The sequence below is a fragment of the Moesziomyces antarcticus genome, assembly GCF_000747765.1.
Source record: "Moesziomyces antarcticus DNA, scaffold: scaffold_v10004, strain JCM 10317, whole genome shotgun sequence".
NCBI lineage: Eukaryota > Fungi > Basidiomycota > Ustilaginomycetes > Ustilaginales > Ustilaginaceae > Moesziomyces > Moesziomyces antarcticus.
Genome location: NW_014639006.1, coordinates 673,181 through 690,188, shown reverse-complemented (window position 1 = coordinate 690,188; position 17,008 = coordinate 673,181). Strand labels below are relative to the sequence as shown.

Below are 17,008 nucleotides of genomic sequence, written 5' to 3'. Positions count from 1 at the left end.
GGCGTGTGGGGAGGGGCCGCTCTGGAGCTGCTGTTTTTTTGTGGGGAATTTGGGGTGCAAAGTATGTGTGTGGACGCAGCGAAAGTGTGTGTGTTGCTACTTGAGCGACTCTTCCCCTACGCCGCCGTCGCCGCCGCGCTGGCGCGCTGGCGCGCGCGAATCCCTCTTGCTCTGGGAGCTCGGCAGCGGGTCTTAGGACGACGCGCCGCCCTGGGCGAGGCGCATCTTCTCCTGCTCGAGGCGCTGGTAGAGCAGCGACACAGCCATCTGGATGTTGGGCGGCGGGCCCGTAATCGTAACCAGCCTCTCGTTGCCCGATCCACCCGCCGCCAGCCCCGCGCCCGGCTCCATAATCTTGATGTGGCTCGCGGACATGGAGCGGATCTCGTTGATCTTGGAGCCGCCCTTGCCGATGATGCATCCGACGAGGTCGTTGGGGATGAAGATCTGCTGCGTCTGCGAGCCCGGTGGCAGCTGCGGCGCGCCGGTGGGGGCGCCGAACGCAGCCCCGCCCAGCGGCGCCGGCGCGCCGTAGCCAAACGGCTGCTGCGCAAACGCAGCCGGCTGGCCGGGCGCGGGCGCGCGCGACGACGGCCCGCCCGCAGTGGGTCGGTACGGAAGATTGTTGGCGTTGCGGTCCTGGTGCTCGAGCAGGATGGTGCCCACGTAGTACACGGCGATGTGCACCGCATCCGCCACACCCGAGATGCTCAGCACGCGCTCGGTCGAGCCGGGCAGCATCGCCTCGCCAGCAGTCAGGCGCGCACCCGACGCCTCCTGGATCTCCTTGATCTTGGAGCCCTGCTTGCCGATCACCGATCCCATGCGCGAGTTAGGCACGATGAAGCGGATCGTGACCGATTTCGAGCCGGGCACCGACGGCTGGTCGAACGGCTCGTCGTTGATTCTGCGGACAATCAGACCGAAGGCCTGCGGAAGGGAACCAAGCAAAGGCGGGGGAGAGAACGAGATCAGCAAAAGTCCAGCCTGCAACTAGGGCGGCGCGTATCTAGCCTGGCAAGACATCGCATGAGACCTACCTTGCTGACAGCGTCAAGAGGGCCCGAAACAGTCAGGATGCGCTCGGGGTTGCCGGCGATGATTTCGCTCTGTGCGTGTGAAGAGCGGCAAGGACATAGGACGTCGTCAGCACTTGAGCATGCGAAAGGATGTGGTGGCGCGCGAGGTGGTGGCGCAACTTACAATGTTGAGGCGCGCGTTGCTCTTGTCGCGGATCTCGTTGATGTGCTTGCCGGACTTGCCGATGATGATGCTGGCGTCGCTGGTCACGATGAGGGTGCGCATGGAGATCTGGGTGGCCTGTGCCTCGGAGGAGTCGCCGACGCTGCCGGCGCTTCCGGCCGCGTGGTCACCATCCTGGCCGTTGGAGACGGAGCCGTTGTCGCCCTTGTTGTCGCTGGCCGAGGTGGAGTCTGCAGCGACACCGGAGCCGAGATCGACGGCGTCCTTCTCTTCGGGCTTTGTATAAGCGTCCGAGGCCATCTTGTCGCGGCGGTCGGGGGAGGAAGGGGAGTGGTCGCTCTTGGTCGACTTGGACGTGGTGCTGGCCTCTACGTTGACACGCTTGGCTTCAGGTTCGGGAGAGGTGGAGGCGTCTCGCTGGCGCTTGGTGACTTCTGACATGGTTCGAAGCGGAGGTGGAAGTCGATGGCGGCGGGGATAATCGAGATAAGAAAAGAGATCCGACTTGATCAGCAATCACAATCCAGCCTTGGCAAGGCACGCGACGAGGTGGTTTGAGGAGGGTGGATGGTGATTGGGAGGAGGAGTTGAGCGAATCCGATTGGAGTCCGGGAGGAGAGGATGGCGTGGTGGGAGGAGGGCGATGATGCGTACGACTGTTGCGATGCAAGGGCAACGAGGGTGGTGGACGACGATGAGAGGGAAGGTAGAGGGCAGAGGACCAGATTCAGCGTCTGAGTGAGCGGGAAGAGTGCGGGGTGCGGGATGCGGGATGCGGATTGCGGGATGCGACAGGGCGAAGGTCGAAGTGCCCGCGCTGGACCCACGCCTGGATAGGCGATTGCGGTCGTAGGCAAAGTCAACGGCCGATCGTGCAAGCTCGGCGACCCGACGAGTGTGGTCTTGGTAATGTCGACGCGTGGATCTACCAGAGCTGTTGCAGCGAAATGTCTCGGATGGCAGGATGCGGAGGTGTGTGCGGAAGAAGGGCGGGATGCAGAAGCCACTTACCTTAGTTCAACTGCCGGGAAGATTGCAGCGAGTAGAGTCGGTGACTAGTCGTCGTGGCGGTAAAGATGGTGTAGGCGATGTGCGAAAGCCGATAGGTGCTGAAAGCGGGCGGTAGGTGCGGCTAGAAGCGGGCAAAGTTGGAGCCTAGGAAGTGGATCGGTTGACCTGTGGTGGATGGTTCGATCGAACGAGTGCAGCGCGTGTCGGTGAGGATACTGCGAACGAGTGCGATGCTTCACCGGAGCCGCTGTGAGTCGAAGGCAGAAAGATGAGCGGGCGGAGGGCGGAGAGGAGGAGGGGGTAGAGGAGAGATGGAGGAGGAAGAAAAGGTGGAAAGGCTGAGGTGGAGCTCGACACAAAAGAGTCGGCAGCAGCGGGAAAAGCTGGCTCTGCGCTTCCTTGAGAGAGAGACGGGCAGGCAGGCAAAAAAAGAAAGTGTGGCCTTTGGGGGCAGAGAGAGCCCACTGTGTGAGATGGCGTGGAAGCTGCTGCTGCTGCTGCTGCCGATTTTTCCCAACTTGGAAATCGCAAGCCAGCCCGACGACTAGTGCTCAGCCCCGCCCCACGGCGCGCAGAAGTGTGTAATCGGGCCGTGCGAATTCAAACTGACAGGCGCTGAATACAAAATTGTGCGTATGCCCAAGCGCGCCGCCCGCAAAGCCTGACGAAGGGGGAGGGAACGCATCCTTCCAAAAGTTGACCGAAGCCAGTGACTGCCAACCCGCCCAAGGCTGTGTGATTGGCATTCTGAAGGCGCCGTCTTGGCTCCTCACCGCTGCTGTTCGTCTTTGAGGTGGATGAGACAGGCACGCCGAACGCAGCAGCCAAATCTTCTCACACTATGTTGGGCCGACGTGGCGCGGGAGATCCAGACGTCGGAAGCCTTCCGATGGACAAGCAACGCACGACCACTACAGCCAGTCAGATGCAGGCGGTGGGAAGTGGGGAGCCAGTCATGGCTGGGAAATCGATTGTGCTAAAAGTACAGGGCTTGAGTAAAGCTGCCGAGACAAGGAGACGCTGAAGGAACCGAACGGGATGGATTGGTCGGATCACCTCCGAACAGGCGGACGCGAGCCACTTGCGCTCGGAGGCCCAGATGCACCGCCTCGTCCTCGCCGCGCTTGAGCTGTTGTATCGGAGGTGAGAGGGAGAGAAGTAAGAGCGAAGAAGAGAGCTCGGAGTCAGTCAACGATGCTTGCAACGAAAGCGAGGCCCCAGCAAAAGGGGCCAGAGACGGGCACATACCTCTCAGAATCGTGGCTCGTCCACGCGCGCTTCCGATACCGCGACCCTTCATGGCGTTGGGTCCGATGCGCTTGAACATGGGTGCTTGTTGCAGCATGTCGGGCACGATGACGAAGCGAATCATGTTGCCGCGGATGTAGACGTTTTCGAGGTGCGACTGCTTGCCGTCCGGCGCGGTGACGGTGATGTCCTTCATGGCCACGTTCAGGTTATCCTCGGCTGGACATTCAGCACATCAAAGTGGATCGATCAGAGTCAGTATGTCTGCTGCACCGGTTGCAAAAGGGCAAGTCAACCTACCATCGTAGAGGGTGCCGCGATAGGATGCGCCGCCCTTGAGCTCGACCGTGATGACGTGACCGACGGCCTCGTGGATGAGCTTGACGGGGATGCCGATGGTGCCCATTGCGAATGTCTCTCGGAATGCCCGATGCTAGGATGGGCAGGAACGAGTTGAAACGGGTGGTGATGGGTCGGAAGATGCAGATGGAAGATCGACTCGGGTACAAAAGTGGAGAGAGAGAGAGATGGTTGCGAGGCAGCAACTGACCGGTGCACGACTGGACACGCGAATTCCGCACTTTTACTGCCCGATTTCGCCGTCGACTGCCCGATGAATCGCGTTGGATTTTTGAGTCAACCCGAGCCGGGGTCGCTCGTTGCTGAGTGCGCGCGGCCGGGTGCGTCGGGTGCGTGTCGATTGGCGTGGAGTGTGCGCGCTGCTGCTGCTGCTGCTGCTGCTGCTGCTGCTATCCGACGCAGAGGCCAACACTCGGCACGCCGAGGCTGAGCCAATCCTTCCGTCTCCCCTCTCAACGAGCTCGACTCCCACCTTCATCTGTCCATCCAAGGCGATTAAGATCGGCGACGATGGCATTCTACAGCGCAGGCCCGCTCTCTCCGGGCTACAACACCACCTCGGCATGGGGCGGCAACGATAACGCCGACGAGGACCCCTGGGCGGCACCCGGCGCATCCTCCTCATCCACCCCCGCAGCGGCTCCGGCCTCGGGCTCGACTGGCGGCTTCACCTCGTTCTCGACGCAGCATCAACAGCAGTCCGAGCGTGCACAGGGTGGATTCGGCGCCAACCCGTACTTTGGTGCAAGCCTGGCGCAGGAGGCGGATGCCTACGGGGATGGAGCCATGGATGCTGGGTTTGGCAGTGCGGCGCAGACGGGTCCGCGTATGCAGCGTGCTGACTCGGGCTTTGGTGCGGCGCAAAACCACCATTCAAACGCACAGTCCTCGCCTAGCACCTACGGATCGGCCATCAGCTCGATAGACCAGGCCCCGACCCAGCGTGCACCCACGGACCAGCAGCAACGACAGCCGACTTCGCCCACAGCCGCCACACCGTCCAACTCTGCTTTTCCTTCCGGTGTTCAGGTGGGGGCGAGTCAGACGTCGGGTGCATCGCGCTTTCAGTCGCACACGCCGTCGACACTGCTACCCAACGAGCCGGCGGGATTCTCATCCGCGGGTGCAGGCGAATACGGTGCAGCTCCACGACAACTTGCACCAGGCTACCCCCTGCCTGCGTCGAACTACACCATCCCAGCTTATTCGCCTTTCGCGAGGGTGGATTCGCTCAGCACCCCGCGTCGGGAGGCGGTGGAGGACATGTACGGCGTACCCGAAAACTTTCTCGAGGTCGAAGTTCGCAATCCCCTCACGCACGGCGTGGGTCGCAAGATGTATACCGACTACGAGATTGTTACCCGCACCAATATTCCGGCTTTCAAGCTGCGGTATTCGTCGGTGAGGAGGAGGTATAGTGACTTCGAGTACTTTCGGGATATTCTGGAGCGCGAAAGCACGCGTGTCAATATTCCCCCTCTCCCCGGCAAAGTGTTTACCAACAGGTTCACGGACGAGGTTATTGAGAGCAGGAGAGAGGGGCTCGAGAGGTTCCTCCAGGTCGTGGCGGGTCATCCGCTGCTCCAGACGGGTAGCAAGGTCATGGCTGCTTTCCTCCAGGATTCCGCCTGGAGCAAGGATCAGTGGCTGTAATCCTGCTCCCCCTATCATCTTCTCTCTCTTTTTTTTGGCCGCATCTTCTCATTTCGACGCAGAGCTCTCTTCACAAATGCCTAACCCTTCAAGGGTCCACATTGATTCTTAAAGTGTGTGCACCAAGGTCCAAATTGAGATGCACGAGTAATATGGGATGCGTTCAATCCGAGTCGTCGATCTCGATCACATCCACGTCGCCCCTGCTTCTGGCATTGCGCTTTCCCGGGCCAAGTTGAAGCTCGGGTTCCGACTCGGTCTCGCTCTCCGCCTCGTCGCGTGTCTTGCTCGGCTCCCGATCGACGTTCATAGCTTCGTGCTCGGAGGCCCCATCGTCGTCGGCCGCAAGCAGATCATAGATGCTGTCGATCTCCTCGGGACTCAGCACGAGCTCCGCCAGATCACCCGCCACGTCCGCAATCGCCTCCAACAGCATCGACACCCTATCCAGCCCCGCGATCGTCTCCTCCACCTCGTCCACCAATCCATCGCCCGGCTGCATGTCGTCCCTCCTGTCCGTTTCGCCGTCGTCAGCCTGCCTGTTTGCTGGTGCTGCTTGTGCTGCTTGCTGGCGGAGGGCGGGAAGGAGGGAGGCGAGCATTTTGCGCTCGGGCGCGATCCAGTCCGGTTCGGAGCAGAAGGCAATGCGCGAGAGCGCCACGACAAAGCTCTGCCGAATGCCGTTGAGCATGCTGTACGTCTCGGGCTGGTCGAGCTTGGTGGCGAGCGAGATGGGACCCATACGTTCGATCGCCGCAGCACCTGCTGCGCCATCGAAGCGGTGCGCGTGATCGTTGGCGATGGGGAGCGGGTAGTTGTACAGCAGATTGAGCAGGCGCGTGTCCATCACGATGCGCTCGGTCGCCTGCACCAGATCCGCACCCGACGCATCTGCCACTAACCCTGCCTTGCCGCCGCTCGCAGGGCGGAATTGGGACAGCCGCGGGGGCAGCATAAACGTCGGCCTGCTGTGGAGCCAGACCAAGTCGGCGTCGAGCGAGAGACACCGGATGAGCGCCGCGAGCAGTGGCGCGCTGTCGGCGAGCACCACCGCCGTGTCGGCGGAATGCAGCGCCGCCTGCGTGAGCAGCGTGAGGATGCCAGTGTGCAGCCGATGCCACTCGCTCTCGGGCAGGTCGAAGCGACGGTCCACCAGATGCTTGACCAGCACCTCAAGCACGGGAAACCGTGCGCTCCGCATCGACACCGACCCGCCACGACCACTGCTGTCACTCTCGGCCTTGGACGCCAGACACTCGTGAATCAACGGCGCGTCCGACACCGCCGAACTCAGCATGCGCACCACGCGAAAGATGAGCCAGCTCGGCCGCTCCGGATGCAGCAGCTTGTGCAGAGCGCCGTGGCGCTGCAGCACGCGCAGAGGATGCACGATCGCCAGATTGCTCGTGTCCGTGCACTGCGACATGGCCTCCAACACGCCCACCACTGCTTGCAGCAGGTCTTCCCTCGCCTCGGACGACAGCGTCCAGTCTTCAGAACCCTTGCGCGCCGCTCCATCCGCAAGGCGACTCAAGGCATCCGCCGTATCTGCGACCACCCGAGGCCGACAGTCGTTGATGCTCTGCGCGAGTACCTCGCGAAGCTGAATCGGGGTCGATAAGTCCCGCGCCTCCTGGTCCTTGTCCGCGTCTGGACCGCGCAAAAAGACGATTTCGTCGTGATCCGCTTGCCGGTCGGGCTGGAGACACTCGAGATCCATCCAGAAGCGGGGCAGGATGGCGATCAGGCACGACACGAGGCGCAGCACGTCGGTGAGCAGATCCGTCTGGCACAGCCGCAGCAAGATGCCCGCCATGACCATGAGCGCCGACGCCACCGCATGCGACAGGTGCATCGTGGCAAAGGCAAAGTCCATCTCGTCCGCATCCGCCTGTTCGCCGCGCGACCACAGCAGCCGCAGCGCATCCTCGCGCTCCTCGGGCTCCATGACCGTCGCGCGGCTCATGTGCGCGAGCAGCGTCTCGACCGCACGTCGGTACCGGAACACCACCGCCTTGGGACAGTCGCGCACCAGGTCGGCCGAAATGAGTCGGCTGAGCGTGCCTGAAGCTCGCGAGGTCTCTTGCGCCTGGGCTGACGGACCAGAGGCTGAGGTGTTGAAGGCACTGGCGGGGTACGTAGCGGGAGCCGCAGCCGGGGGAGATTCGTGGCTGAGCAGCAGCGAGACGATGGTGGTGCGTTGGTGCAGAATCTCGGACACGGCGGCGAGGTAGCGGTACTCGTTGTGGCGCGATGCCTCTGCACCGGCTGATTGCGAGTCGGAGGAGCGTCTTGGTCTCGAAGCTGGCCTTGCTTGCGGCGATGGATGGCCGTCGTCTGCCATGACGACGTCTTGGTCGTCGTGCATATCCATCGGAACGGTCTGATCTGCGTCCCAATCGGCTGGAGCCAAAGTTTCTGCTCTGCCTGGCTTCGTGGGTGAGCTTCTTTGCTGACGGATCTTCTCCTGAACGGGTGCAAAGTCGGCAAACGAGTTCTGCAGGCCACGGAACGCCTTGCTCTTGGACGCCGAGCCTGCGGCCGTTGTAGGCCGGGGGAAGTGTGGAGCCGGCTTGACTGCTGAGCGTGTGGGCGTGGACGGTTCTTGGCGGTTGCCCGGCGTGTCTACGAATCGCTGACGGTTGCCTGAACTCCCACTGCCGCGTAACCCATATCGGTTGGCTTTGGTCGGGGTGGTGAGGCCGGCTCTGACCTGGCTTTCCTGTCTTCTGTCCATGTCACGCAGACCGACGGGAGGCAGACGTGCCACGCTCGAGGGCCAGATGCGACGGCTGGTGTCCTGTTCTACTCTGCGGAAGGCGGTCTCGGTCTCGAGGCGCTGGAGGCGTTTTTCCTGGTCCTTTTGGAGCCTTTCGAGCGAGGCGCGATGCTCGTGCTCGCGCTGCACCTCGCGCTCGCGCAGCTTGGCGTTCTCCTGGTTGAGCTTGGTGAGGTTCTGACGCACGACGGCCACCTCGCCAGCCTTGCGGTAGGCATCCTGCCGGAGCTTGTCCACCGTCTCGTCCTGCGCGCGCTGTGCGGCGCGGAGGCGCTCGATCTCGGCTCGAAGCTGATCGAGCTCGTCGGTTTCGACGTTTGCAGATGCGTGCTTGGCTGACGCACCGCGGCTTGTATCTGGCGGCTCCTTGGATGCGTTCTGTGCTGCTTTGCTGGTCGTAGCACGCCGCGACGGGTGTGGATTTGATCTTGCATCTCGTGCTTCGTGGTTGCGATCGTCGCCGTTGGGTTGCGTAGTGGGCATGTGCTGCGACATGCGGATGGCCTCTTCTTCCACCTGATCGAGCGCGTTGTTGGTTGCCCACCACTGATCGTCGTCCTTGTCCTCAAAGTCTTCATCTTCTCGGAGGTCGCGGACGATCACCTGGTCCGGACCCGGTTCGGCCAGCAACGAGGGCTTTGCGGGGCGATGCGCGTTGCCGAGCCTGGAGGGACCTGGATCGAGGCGCGGCTTCTTTGCTGCGGGAGGTACAAAGGCGCCTCTGCGGTTGGATGAGCGAGCGGGAGCATTGTCGGTGTGGAGGCGGAACGAAGAGCCAGCAGCGGGTGCTGCGGGCTGGACCGCCTGCGAGGCGGTGTAAGTGGCCTCTGCCTGCGCGAGGCTCTCCTCGAGCTCAGGATCGAGGAGTGCCTGATCATCGAAAAGCAAGTCGAACTCGTCCTCGTCGTCGTGGATCCCGCCATTGGCGCCGCCGGAGCGCAGAGGTGGTGGAGCCATGCCGCGTGTGCCATCAAGCGGGCGAGACTAGATGTAGCATGCTGAAGCTGGCAGTGCCTGGGTGTGCTTGGTGTGCAGAAGTGGCTGAGCCCTGAAAAACGACGACGTTCTCGAGCAGAAAGGTGCGGAAGCCGCAAGAGAGATGGCGGAGCAGCTGAGCCGCTGATGAAGTGGAAGAGGGTGTTGGGAAAGTGCGATTCTGGGCGCAGTGGTGCGTGGCGCGAGTCCAACACTTTTTTCGGGCCGCGCTCCGACTCTGCTTTGGTGCCGATTTGGGGCCGAGCAGCGGGGCTCTCCGACAGCGCCTCAGTCAGCAGCAGCGGAAGAGGGCCGACGCGTAACTTGGACCGCGCGGGTGCTGCTGCTGCTGCTGCTGCTGCTGCTGAGCAGCGAGACGCGTAGAGAGGCGATTGATGTGGAGAGTGGAGTGGAGCGGCGGCGTTTTTTTCCTTCTGGCTCAGGGTCTGCTCTGCTCCTCTCTCTCTCTCTCTCGCTGCTGCTCCTTCATATCTTGCCCCCCACCCCCACCACATCCACGTCGACACAGCAACAGCAACAACAAAAATGGGCATCAAGGGCCTCACCGCGCTCATCTCGGACGAGGCGCCTGGCGCGATCAAGGAGATGGAGATCAAGACGTACTTCGGACGCAAGGTGGCCATCGACGCGTCCATGTCGCTGTACCAGTTCCTGATCGCGGTGCGTCAGAACGACGGGCAGCAGCTCATGACCGAGTCGGGCGAGACGACGTCGCATCTGCTCGGCTTCTTCTACCGCACGCTCCGCATGATCGACTACGGGATCAAGCCGATGTACGTCTTCGACGGTACGCCGCCGGACCTCAAGAAGGAGCTGCTCAAGAAGCGGTTCGGGCGGCGCGAGGAGGCGCGCGAGCAGGAGGAGGAGCAAAAAGACGTTGCCGACGTGGAGAAGATGGACCAGCTCGCGCGCAGGCAGGTGCGTCCCACACGGCAGCACAACGAGGAGGTGCGCCAGCTGCTCAAGCTCATGGGCATCCCCTGCGTCATTGCACCCTCCGAGGCAGAGGCGCAGTGTGCAGAGCTCGCGCGTGCGGGTAAAGTCTTCGCCGCCGGATCCGAGGACATGGACACGCTCACCTTCGGCACGCCCATCTTGCTCAAGCACCTCACTGCGTCTGAGCAGAAGAAGCTGCCCGTGCACCAGGTGGATCTGCCCAAGGCGCTCGAGGGCCTGCAGATGGACATGCGCCAGTTCATCGACCTCTGCATCCTGCTTGGCTGCGACTACCTCGACCCCATCAAGGGTGTTGGCCCCAAGACCGCGCTCAAGCTCATTCGCGAACACAAGTCGCTCGAAAACGTCGTGGAGCATCTGAAGGAGGAAGGCAAAAAGTCGGTGCAGATCCCGGAGCATTGGCCGTTCCAGGAGGCGCGCAGGATCTTTGAGGCTCCCGACGTGCAGAAGGGCAAGGATCTGGAGCTCAAGTGGGAGGCACCCGACGTCGAGGGCATGGTCAAGTTCCTCTGCCAGGACAAGGGTTTTTCGGAAGACAGGGTGCGAAAGGGATGCGAGAAACTCCAAAAGTCGCTCAGCCAGAAACAGCAGGGTCGTCTCGACGGCTTCTTCACCGTCAAGTCGGGCGCACCCGCACCAAAACGCAAGGCTGAGGACGACAAGAAGCCGAAGAAGAAGGGCAAGAAGTGAACCTTCTCCCGCCACCAATTTCACCACCACCTGCCCTTGCACGCAATCATACCTCACATTCGTACTACACATGCTTTCATTGCTTCTTCTCTGCGGCTAGGCTACGGTCAACTGGCCGGGCTGGGCTCTGGCGCTGATGCTGCCAGCGAGGCTGTCCTGGAGCACGTTGGTGGTGTTGGTCCTAGTGACCCGGTCGACTGTGCCACCTGCCATATCGCGGTACATGAACGTCTGCCTTGCCGTGCCGGTTCCATTGGCAATGGCGCCGTTGATGAGCACCGAGTCGGCGTCTGCGTTGCGCTTGGACAGCAGTGCGTGCGGTAGAGCCGCCACGTTGTCTGCATGGACCAACGTGGTTTCGTCGCCCACCATCCGCGTGAGGTCCTGCGCAGTGCTGCGGCCGGTGCGACGAACGGTGCGGTCGAACTGCTCCATGATGCGCGCGTCGTACGAGGTGTCGGACAGCGACGAGGTGACGTAGAGCGGATAGTTGTAGTCCGTCTGCACCGCGCTCACCCCGTTCTTTGCGTCTTGCGCAGCGAGTGATTGGATGGCGTCGAAATCGAGCGTCTCCATCACCTTGTCCATGTGCTGGGCGTCGATGACGAGCGACCGCGTCCAGCCGAAACTCTTCTGGTCGTTGGTCTGTGTAGTCGCATTGACGAAGCCGCGGTTTTCGTACTGGGCATGCTGCGACCATGCGGCCACATGCTCCAACCCAGAGCCGGTCTTGACACTCCCCGCCACGGCGAACCTCCTCGGCACCTGGAGCCCGACGCTGTAGGCCAAACTGCCATTCGTCAGCGGATCGCCCTTGACGCTTCCTCCGACGGTGCCGCTGACCACCTCGGCCCCTTGCGTGGTCCGGACCAGCTTGCCCGTGGTGCGCTCGTCGGAGCTGTCGAGGTACACCTGTACATTGCCCGAGACGAACCACGCTGCATCGTTAATCGCACCGCCTTGCTCGCTGCCCACCACAGCAAGCGCGAAGCTGTGCGGCTGATCGTCGGTGAGCGTTCCGATGAAGGGCGTGACGTCGATCGTGTACGTCGGCTGGTCGAACGTGCCAAAGTTGGCCGCGGGTCGCCAGAGCAACGGATTGACGCCGCCCGTAAAGATGACGGGATACGGCGTGACGAATCCCGCAAAGACGCCGTCGATGTACAGCTGCACCTCGCGGTACGGCCCGTGGCCATAGTATCCGTTGGCAGCTGCGTCGGGGATCTGATCAAAAAAGCGGTCAGGGATGCCAGTGTACCAGAACTCCTCGGCCGCTGTGCCGCTAGCGTAGACTTCGACCAGCGCTCGGGCGGCGTTGTGCGGGATCTTGACGGATGTGGTTCCATTGCCGGCGGATCCGCCGAGTGTAAAGATCGAGTTGGCTGTGGCGAGGCGCTTCGACAGCGGGATGACCAGGTCCGCTGCGCGCTGTTTGAGCGGCAGAGCACGGATGCGACCGGCGTGTGCGCGCTTTCGGCCTGCTCGGCTGAGCGATCCTTGCACCGAGGCGGTGAGCTTGAGCGTGACGTTGAGCGCGCCCGTGTAGGTGGAATCGACAATGTTGGGCAGATCGAACACTACGTCGGCAGACCTGCTCCAGAGCGACCAGTACTTGCCGACGTCCTTTTTGGTGTCCCAATACACGCCCTGTTTGGTGGGTTCGGGATTGTCGAGCCGCAACACCTCGACGCCCTGGCCGGTGGCGTTGTTGCCCACCCACACGGTGCCGAGCCGGTCGAACTGGCGGCCGCGCGTCTCGCCGTGCACATCGAGCGTGAGGCCCGTCCATTCGTCTGGATCCGCACACGCTGTACCAGAGAAGGCGGTGCGCGGGTCAAAGGCGAGCGCAGAGGGAGAGTTGTAGCTGTTGGCGAACGATCGCGAGACGAGCGTGACGCTGCAGCTGTGCGCGGAGGACGTGAGCATCGGCGCTGGCTCGTGCAGCTGGAAACTCTGCGACAACGTCCATCCATCCTTGACCGAGGAGGAGGCGTGCGAGGGGGAGCTCGATTTGAACAGAGGAGAACGCCAGATCTGAGGCACTGCCAGTCCCTGCTCCACCCGGTGCGGGAGGTGGGAAGCAGTCGTGGCAGCTACAAGCGCCGAGATCAGCGTATACTTGGCGGCGTGCATCGTGTGGATGCCGAGACGATCCACCAGCACAGTGAAGGGTGGATACTTATATGCTCGAGTACGAACTGTGTTCGTCGACATCCGCTACGGCTCGATCCGCTCCGAAGTGTGCTGCTACCTTATCGCCATGACCGAGGGCGCGCTTCTTAGCGAACATGCATCGCTGGCCGCCATGTTGATTTCCAGAAACCCGTCCAAGCTCGCTTAAGCCTGCCGAGCCGACGATCGCCTGCGGCGCACATTCAGGGTCCAACCACCCGCGCTACTGCATAGCCGGCGCAACTCCCCACACCCCACACTGACACACTCTTTCAAGGTTGTGGCGACGCTGTTTGCATTGCTCACACACGCGAGGCAACCCAAATCGCGCCTCGGCAGCCGGCGGCAATGACAGCCGACAACAACGCATGACCCGCGGCCTGCTGCGACTCGTGCTCCACGGCAGTATCGAGATGCTCCAACTCGTCGTCCCTGAACTCCCTGATGATGTCCGACAGCAACGGCAGCGATGGATGCGCCTTTTCCTCCTGCTCGAGGATCGTCGCGAGCTCCTTGAGTTGATCGTCGTAATGCTCGCCGATCACGCTTTCGACAGCCTCGGTGCATGCCATGGCACTACGAGGCCCCAGCAGCGCGGTTGCACCACCCAGCACCCGCCCCGCAACGCTCCACAGAGGAAGTAGTAAGGACGGGCGCACATTGTGCTGTCGTAGCAAGGCGCGCATGACGTCGAGGTGCTTTTTCTCCGTCTGCCACATTTCCACCGCCATATCGCGGTTCGCTCGGTCGCCCAGCGCCCCAAACATGTCCGCCTGGCCTTGGTAGATCGTATTCGCCGCGATCTCGCCCGAGTGGTCGACGCGCAGCATATCCTGCAGCGCGCGCCGCTGCGATGGCGTCAGCGACGCAAGTGACGGCGTAGAGGTCGTGGCTGCATCGCCGTTCGATACCCCGGTATACGCGTCCGACGCCAACGGACCGGTGGTACTCGAAGAATGCATGCGGACCTGCACCGCCTGCCTGGCAACGGCTCGTGGACGGTGCGACGAGTGCAGGCTTCGTGTCTGCCTAGTCGATCCGGCCTGTCGCATAAATGCATTCTTCACGAATCCGAGCTCATTGATCACCTCGAGGCCCGTGGATCTCGCCCACACGACGCCGCGGCCGACCACCTCCTTGGCAGCGCTCTTGACGAGCCCGTCGACGCTGCGCTGGCGTCTACCGCCATCGGCCTGCTGCGCAAGCGGCACGGGCACACCGGCATACAGCCAGTGCAGATGGTCTACAGCCGAGAGCATCTTCTGGTTCTCCCAGTACCGCTCCCTCGCATACGGCTTGAGCGCATTGTACGATCCCACATCCTGACCCGACTGCATCGCGCTGCGCAGGGTGGCGGAGAGCGATCGGACATCGGCGATACCCAGGTTGAGCCCCTGTCCCGCCAGCGGGTGGATCGTATGCGCCGCGTCACCCACCAGCACCGTTCGGCCGCGCCCCGCCCCTTGGCCAGCGCCCTGGGGTGCAAGTCCGACAGCAGCCATCGCGCCGGCGAGCAGACCCGAGGGCAGCAAAGATGCGCCATTGAGCGAGGCGCCGAGGTACGCATCGGCGTGCTTGAGGTTGAGCGGGAAGCTCGCGACGCTCTTGGCATCGAGCGAGGCGATCTTGGGCGGTACGTCGCCGGTGGAGCTTTCGACGAGTGGCTCGCCAAGCGCGCGCTCGACCCACTGTGCTTCGTCCGGGATCTCGGCGGACAACCAGCTCCAGTCCCTGCTGATGCCCTCGGGCAGTGGGTGGGTGGTGTACGCCACGACACGCTCGAACAGCCGCTCGATGTGCGCCCACGGCAGACGGAATGCTGCATCCACCAGCCGCGCCAGCGGTTCGTGTGACGACCCGGCCGTGTCGCGGTGGAGCATGGTGAGTGCCGCAGCCACCTGCGGTTCGAGTGTCCACACCATGGATGCGGTCGAGTCGGACAGCGGCAGGAATGCGATCGTTCCGCTAGGAAGGAACCTCTGATATGCCGTATAGCCCACGGGAGGCTCTCCAGCCTCGGCGCCGTGGCAGCGCAGTGTGCCCACAAGGCCCTTGCGGTCGTACGCCCAGCCGTAGACGCCGATGCCGGCGTACCTGCGCACGGGCGAGTTGGGCCCGTCGGCACCCACCAACAGCCTGGCCCGGACACTCTCCCCGCTCGACAGCCCCACCACGGGCCACGGGTCCTTGTCCCCCACCGCACTGCCCGCCTCCCCCTTGGACCCCGGCAGAATCGCGTCGACCTTGACGCCGTCCTGGACGCTGACAGCATCTTTACCCGGCCCTTGCTCGAGGAAGCGCAACATGGCCTGTTGGAGGTTACTGATCTCGACCATTGCGCTGATCTGGGATGCGGCGCCGGGCTCGAGGTCGGCCGAGTCAAAGTCGAGCAGAGCGCCCGAGAGACCGTCCCAGACACGCATGGCCGAGACGGGCCGCAGACGGTGCTCGACGAGGTAGGGATATACGCCGATGCGGCGCAGCCAAGCGAGGTTGTCGGCGGTGAGCGAGATCACGCGGTTCTCCCAGTCGAGTGTGTCAGAGGAGGAGGAGGTGGACGGGTGCGAGGCGAGATAGGCGGCGCGGTCGGCGGTCCAGCTGCGCAGGCGCGCGAGGTCGGAGGCCTCGATGATGGTGATGGGTGCAGCCGCGTGTGCGGCTGGGTCGCCGACGGCGCCCGAGGCAACGAGGTCGCAGGCGAGACCAAGGCCTACGACGCCAGCGCCGACGATGACAATGTCCGAGTCGAGCGTGTCCGAGGCGGCTGAGGCAAACGTGCGGTTGGGAGTAGCTGATTGCTGGAAGAGTGTGTTGGATAATTGCAGCACTGGGCGCGAGGAGGCGCTCGATGCTGCCGCGTGAGACGAGCGCGGGGAGCGCATCGTGGTGCGTTGGTGTAGCAGCGGCGTAGGAGCAGCTGGCCGTGTCGAGCTTGCTGCCAGTCTGGCCCGGCTCGCCCGGCTGGCTGCCGCAGCCAACGATGGCGAAGAGGTAGAAGCGAACTTTGACATTGTTGCGTCCTGATCAAACGGTGAATGACGTGGACGATGAAAGTCACGATGGCGGAGAACAACAAAGCGAGAAGGGCGAGAAGGTCTGTGGGGGCGCTGCTCAACTAAGCCGGAACTTTTTGGGCGCAGTGGAGTGCAGCGAGGCTTGGTCATGCTTACCTTGTCTCACCAGCTGCGATCGATGATAGCGATCTGTCTACCGATCTTACCCGATGGCGAAAAGGCAGCGCTCGTGCGAAAAAGACCGCGGCCTTGAAATCCGAAAGTCGGGCAGCATCGGCGGTCGGCTTTATGCAGCCGTCTGCAGGCTCTGCTGTAGGGTCCTTTTGCGTGTGCATGGAAACCGCACTGTCGTCCGCCCTTTGCTGCCGCGACTGCAGCTGCATTGACCGACGGCTGTCACCCACCCACAAGGCTGGACGATTGCCGGACTGATACCCGGGCGGTGGGCTGTCTGCCACGTCTTACACTGCTTCCACGACGTCCAGAGTGGATGGAACAAGCGGGAGGAGGGGTGAGCATGCTAGAAGGATTCATATGAAGGCGTGCGTCTCAGAGCGTTGATTGAAGAAATGACCGGTCGGCCAGCAACGAGGCAGCGACGGTGGCAGCTTCTGGACAGAGGGCAGCCGGTCAAGAAGCCAGCCCTGTCAAAGAAAGAGCGATGCCGATGCCGAACAAAGTCACAAGCCGTGGATCGCGGCTGATCTTGATGCAGGACCAGCTTCTAGCTTGAGCCGGGCCAACCAGAGCGAAAGCATTTGTGGGATCGGCCTGCGCTGAGCAGTGGCATCTTGTGGCATCTTGACCGGCAACGCGCGTCTGGGGCGATGCTCTCCTTGTCCTTTTGATGGCGAGTTGCGCATCGAAAGCACGGAAGCTGGCTGCCGCCGCCGTGCGAGAGTAAGGATGACTCGTCTCAAAGCCT

The 17,008-nt window shown here is 62.6% G+C and overlaps 4 protein-coding genes across 4 annotated transcripts, besides 9 other annotated features; 2 read left to right on the top strand and 2 right to left on the bottom strand.

Moving 5' to 3' along the window:
• Positions 1–192: 192 nt before the first annotated feature.
• Positions 193–930: a sequence feature (In-frame stop codon was detected at splice-junction site;~poly-A-binding protein 4).
• Positions 931–1,040: 110 nt separating this feature from the next.
• Positions 1,041–1,109: a sequence feature (In-frame stop codon was detected at splice-junction site;~poly-A-binding protein 4).
• Positions 1,110–1,203: 94 nt separating this feature from the next.
• Positions 1,204–1,637: a sequence feature (In-frame stop codon was detected at splice-junction site;~poly-A-binding protein 4).
• Positions 1,638–1,723: 86 nt separating this feature from the next.
• Positions 1,724–2,154: a sequence feature (In-frame stop codon was detected at splice-junction site;~poly-A-binding protein 4).
• A 60-nt stretch (positions 2,155–2,214) lies between these two features.
• Positions 2,215–2,258: a sequence feature (In-frame stop codon was detected at splice-junction site;~poly-A-binding protein 4).
• Positions 2,259–2,379: 121 nt separating this feature from the next.
• Positions 2,380–2,461: a sequence feature (In-frame stop codon was detected at splice-junction site;~poly-A-binding protein 4).
• An 809-nt stretch (positions 2,462–3,270) lies between these two features.
• Positions 3,271–3,343: a sequence feature (In-frame stop codon was detected at splice-junction site;~poly-A-binding protein 4).
• A 119-nt stretch (positions 3,344–3,462) lies between these two features.
• Positions 3,463–3,681: a sequence feature (In-frame stop codon was detected at splice-junction site;~poly-A-binding protein 4).
• An 81-nt stretch (positions 3,682–3,762) lies between these two features.
• Positions 3,763–3,868: a sequence feature (In-frame stop codon was detected at splice-junction site;~poly-A-binding protein 4).
• Positions 3,869–4,332: 464 nt separating this feature from the next.
• On the top strand, positions 4,333–5,475 carry PAN0_004d2369 (PX-domain-containing protein; the record flags this gene model as incomplete). The annotated part of the gene is made up of 1 exon (XM_014802314.1): positions 4,333–5,475. The coding sequence occupies one exon, from the start codon at positions 4,333–4,335 to the stop codon at positions 5,473–5,475; it is 1,143 nt and encodes a 380-aa protein (XP_014657800.1).
• Positions 5,476–5,638: 163 nt separating this feature from the next.
• On the bottom strand, positions 5,639–9,211 carry PAN0_004c2368 (uncharacterized protein; the record flags this gene model as incomplete). The annotated part of the gene is made up of 1 exon (XM_014802313.1): positions 5,639–9,211. One exon carries the CDS (start codon positions 9,209–9,211, stop codon positions 5,639–5,641), a length of 3,573 nt encoding a protein of 1,190 aa, XP_014657799.1.
• Positions 9,212–9,775: 564 nt separating this feature from the next.
• Positions 9,776–10,897, top strand: PAN0_004d2367 (PIN domain-like protein; the record flags this gene model as incomplete). The annotated part of the gene is made up of 1 exon (XM_014802312.1): positions 9,776–10,897. One exon carries the CDS (start codon positions 9,776–9,778, stop codon positions 10,895–10,897), a length of 1,122 nt encoding a protein of 373 aa, XP_014657798.1.
• Positions 10,898–10,993: 96 nt separating this feature from the next.
• Positions 10,994–16,080, bottom strand: PAN0_004c2366 (ubiquinone biosynthesis hydrox; the record flags this gene model as incomplete). The annotated part of the gene is made up of 2 exons (XM_014802311.1): positions 10,994–13,095; positions 13,380–16,080. The coding sequence occupies 2 exons, from the start codon at positions 16,078–16,080 to the stop codon at positions 10,994–10,996; spliced, it is 4,803 nt and encodes a 1,600-aa protein (XP_014657797.1).
• Between the last annotated feature and the right edge of the window lie 928 nt (positions 16,081–17,008).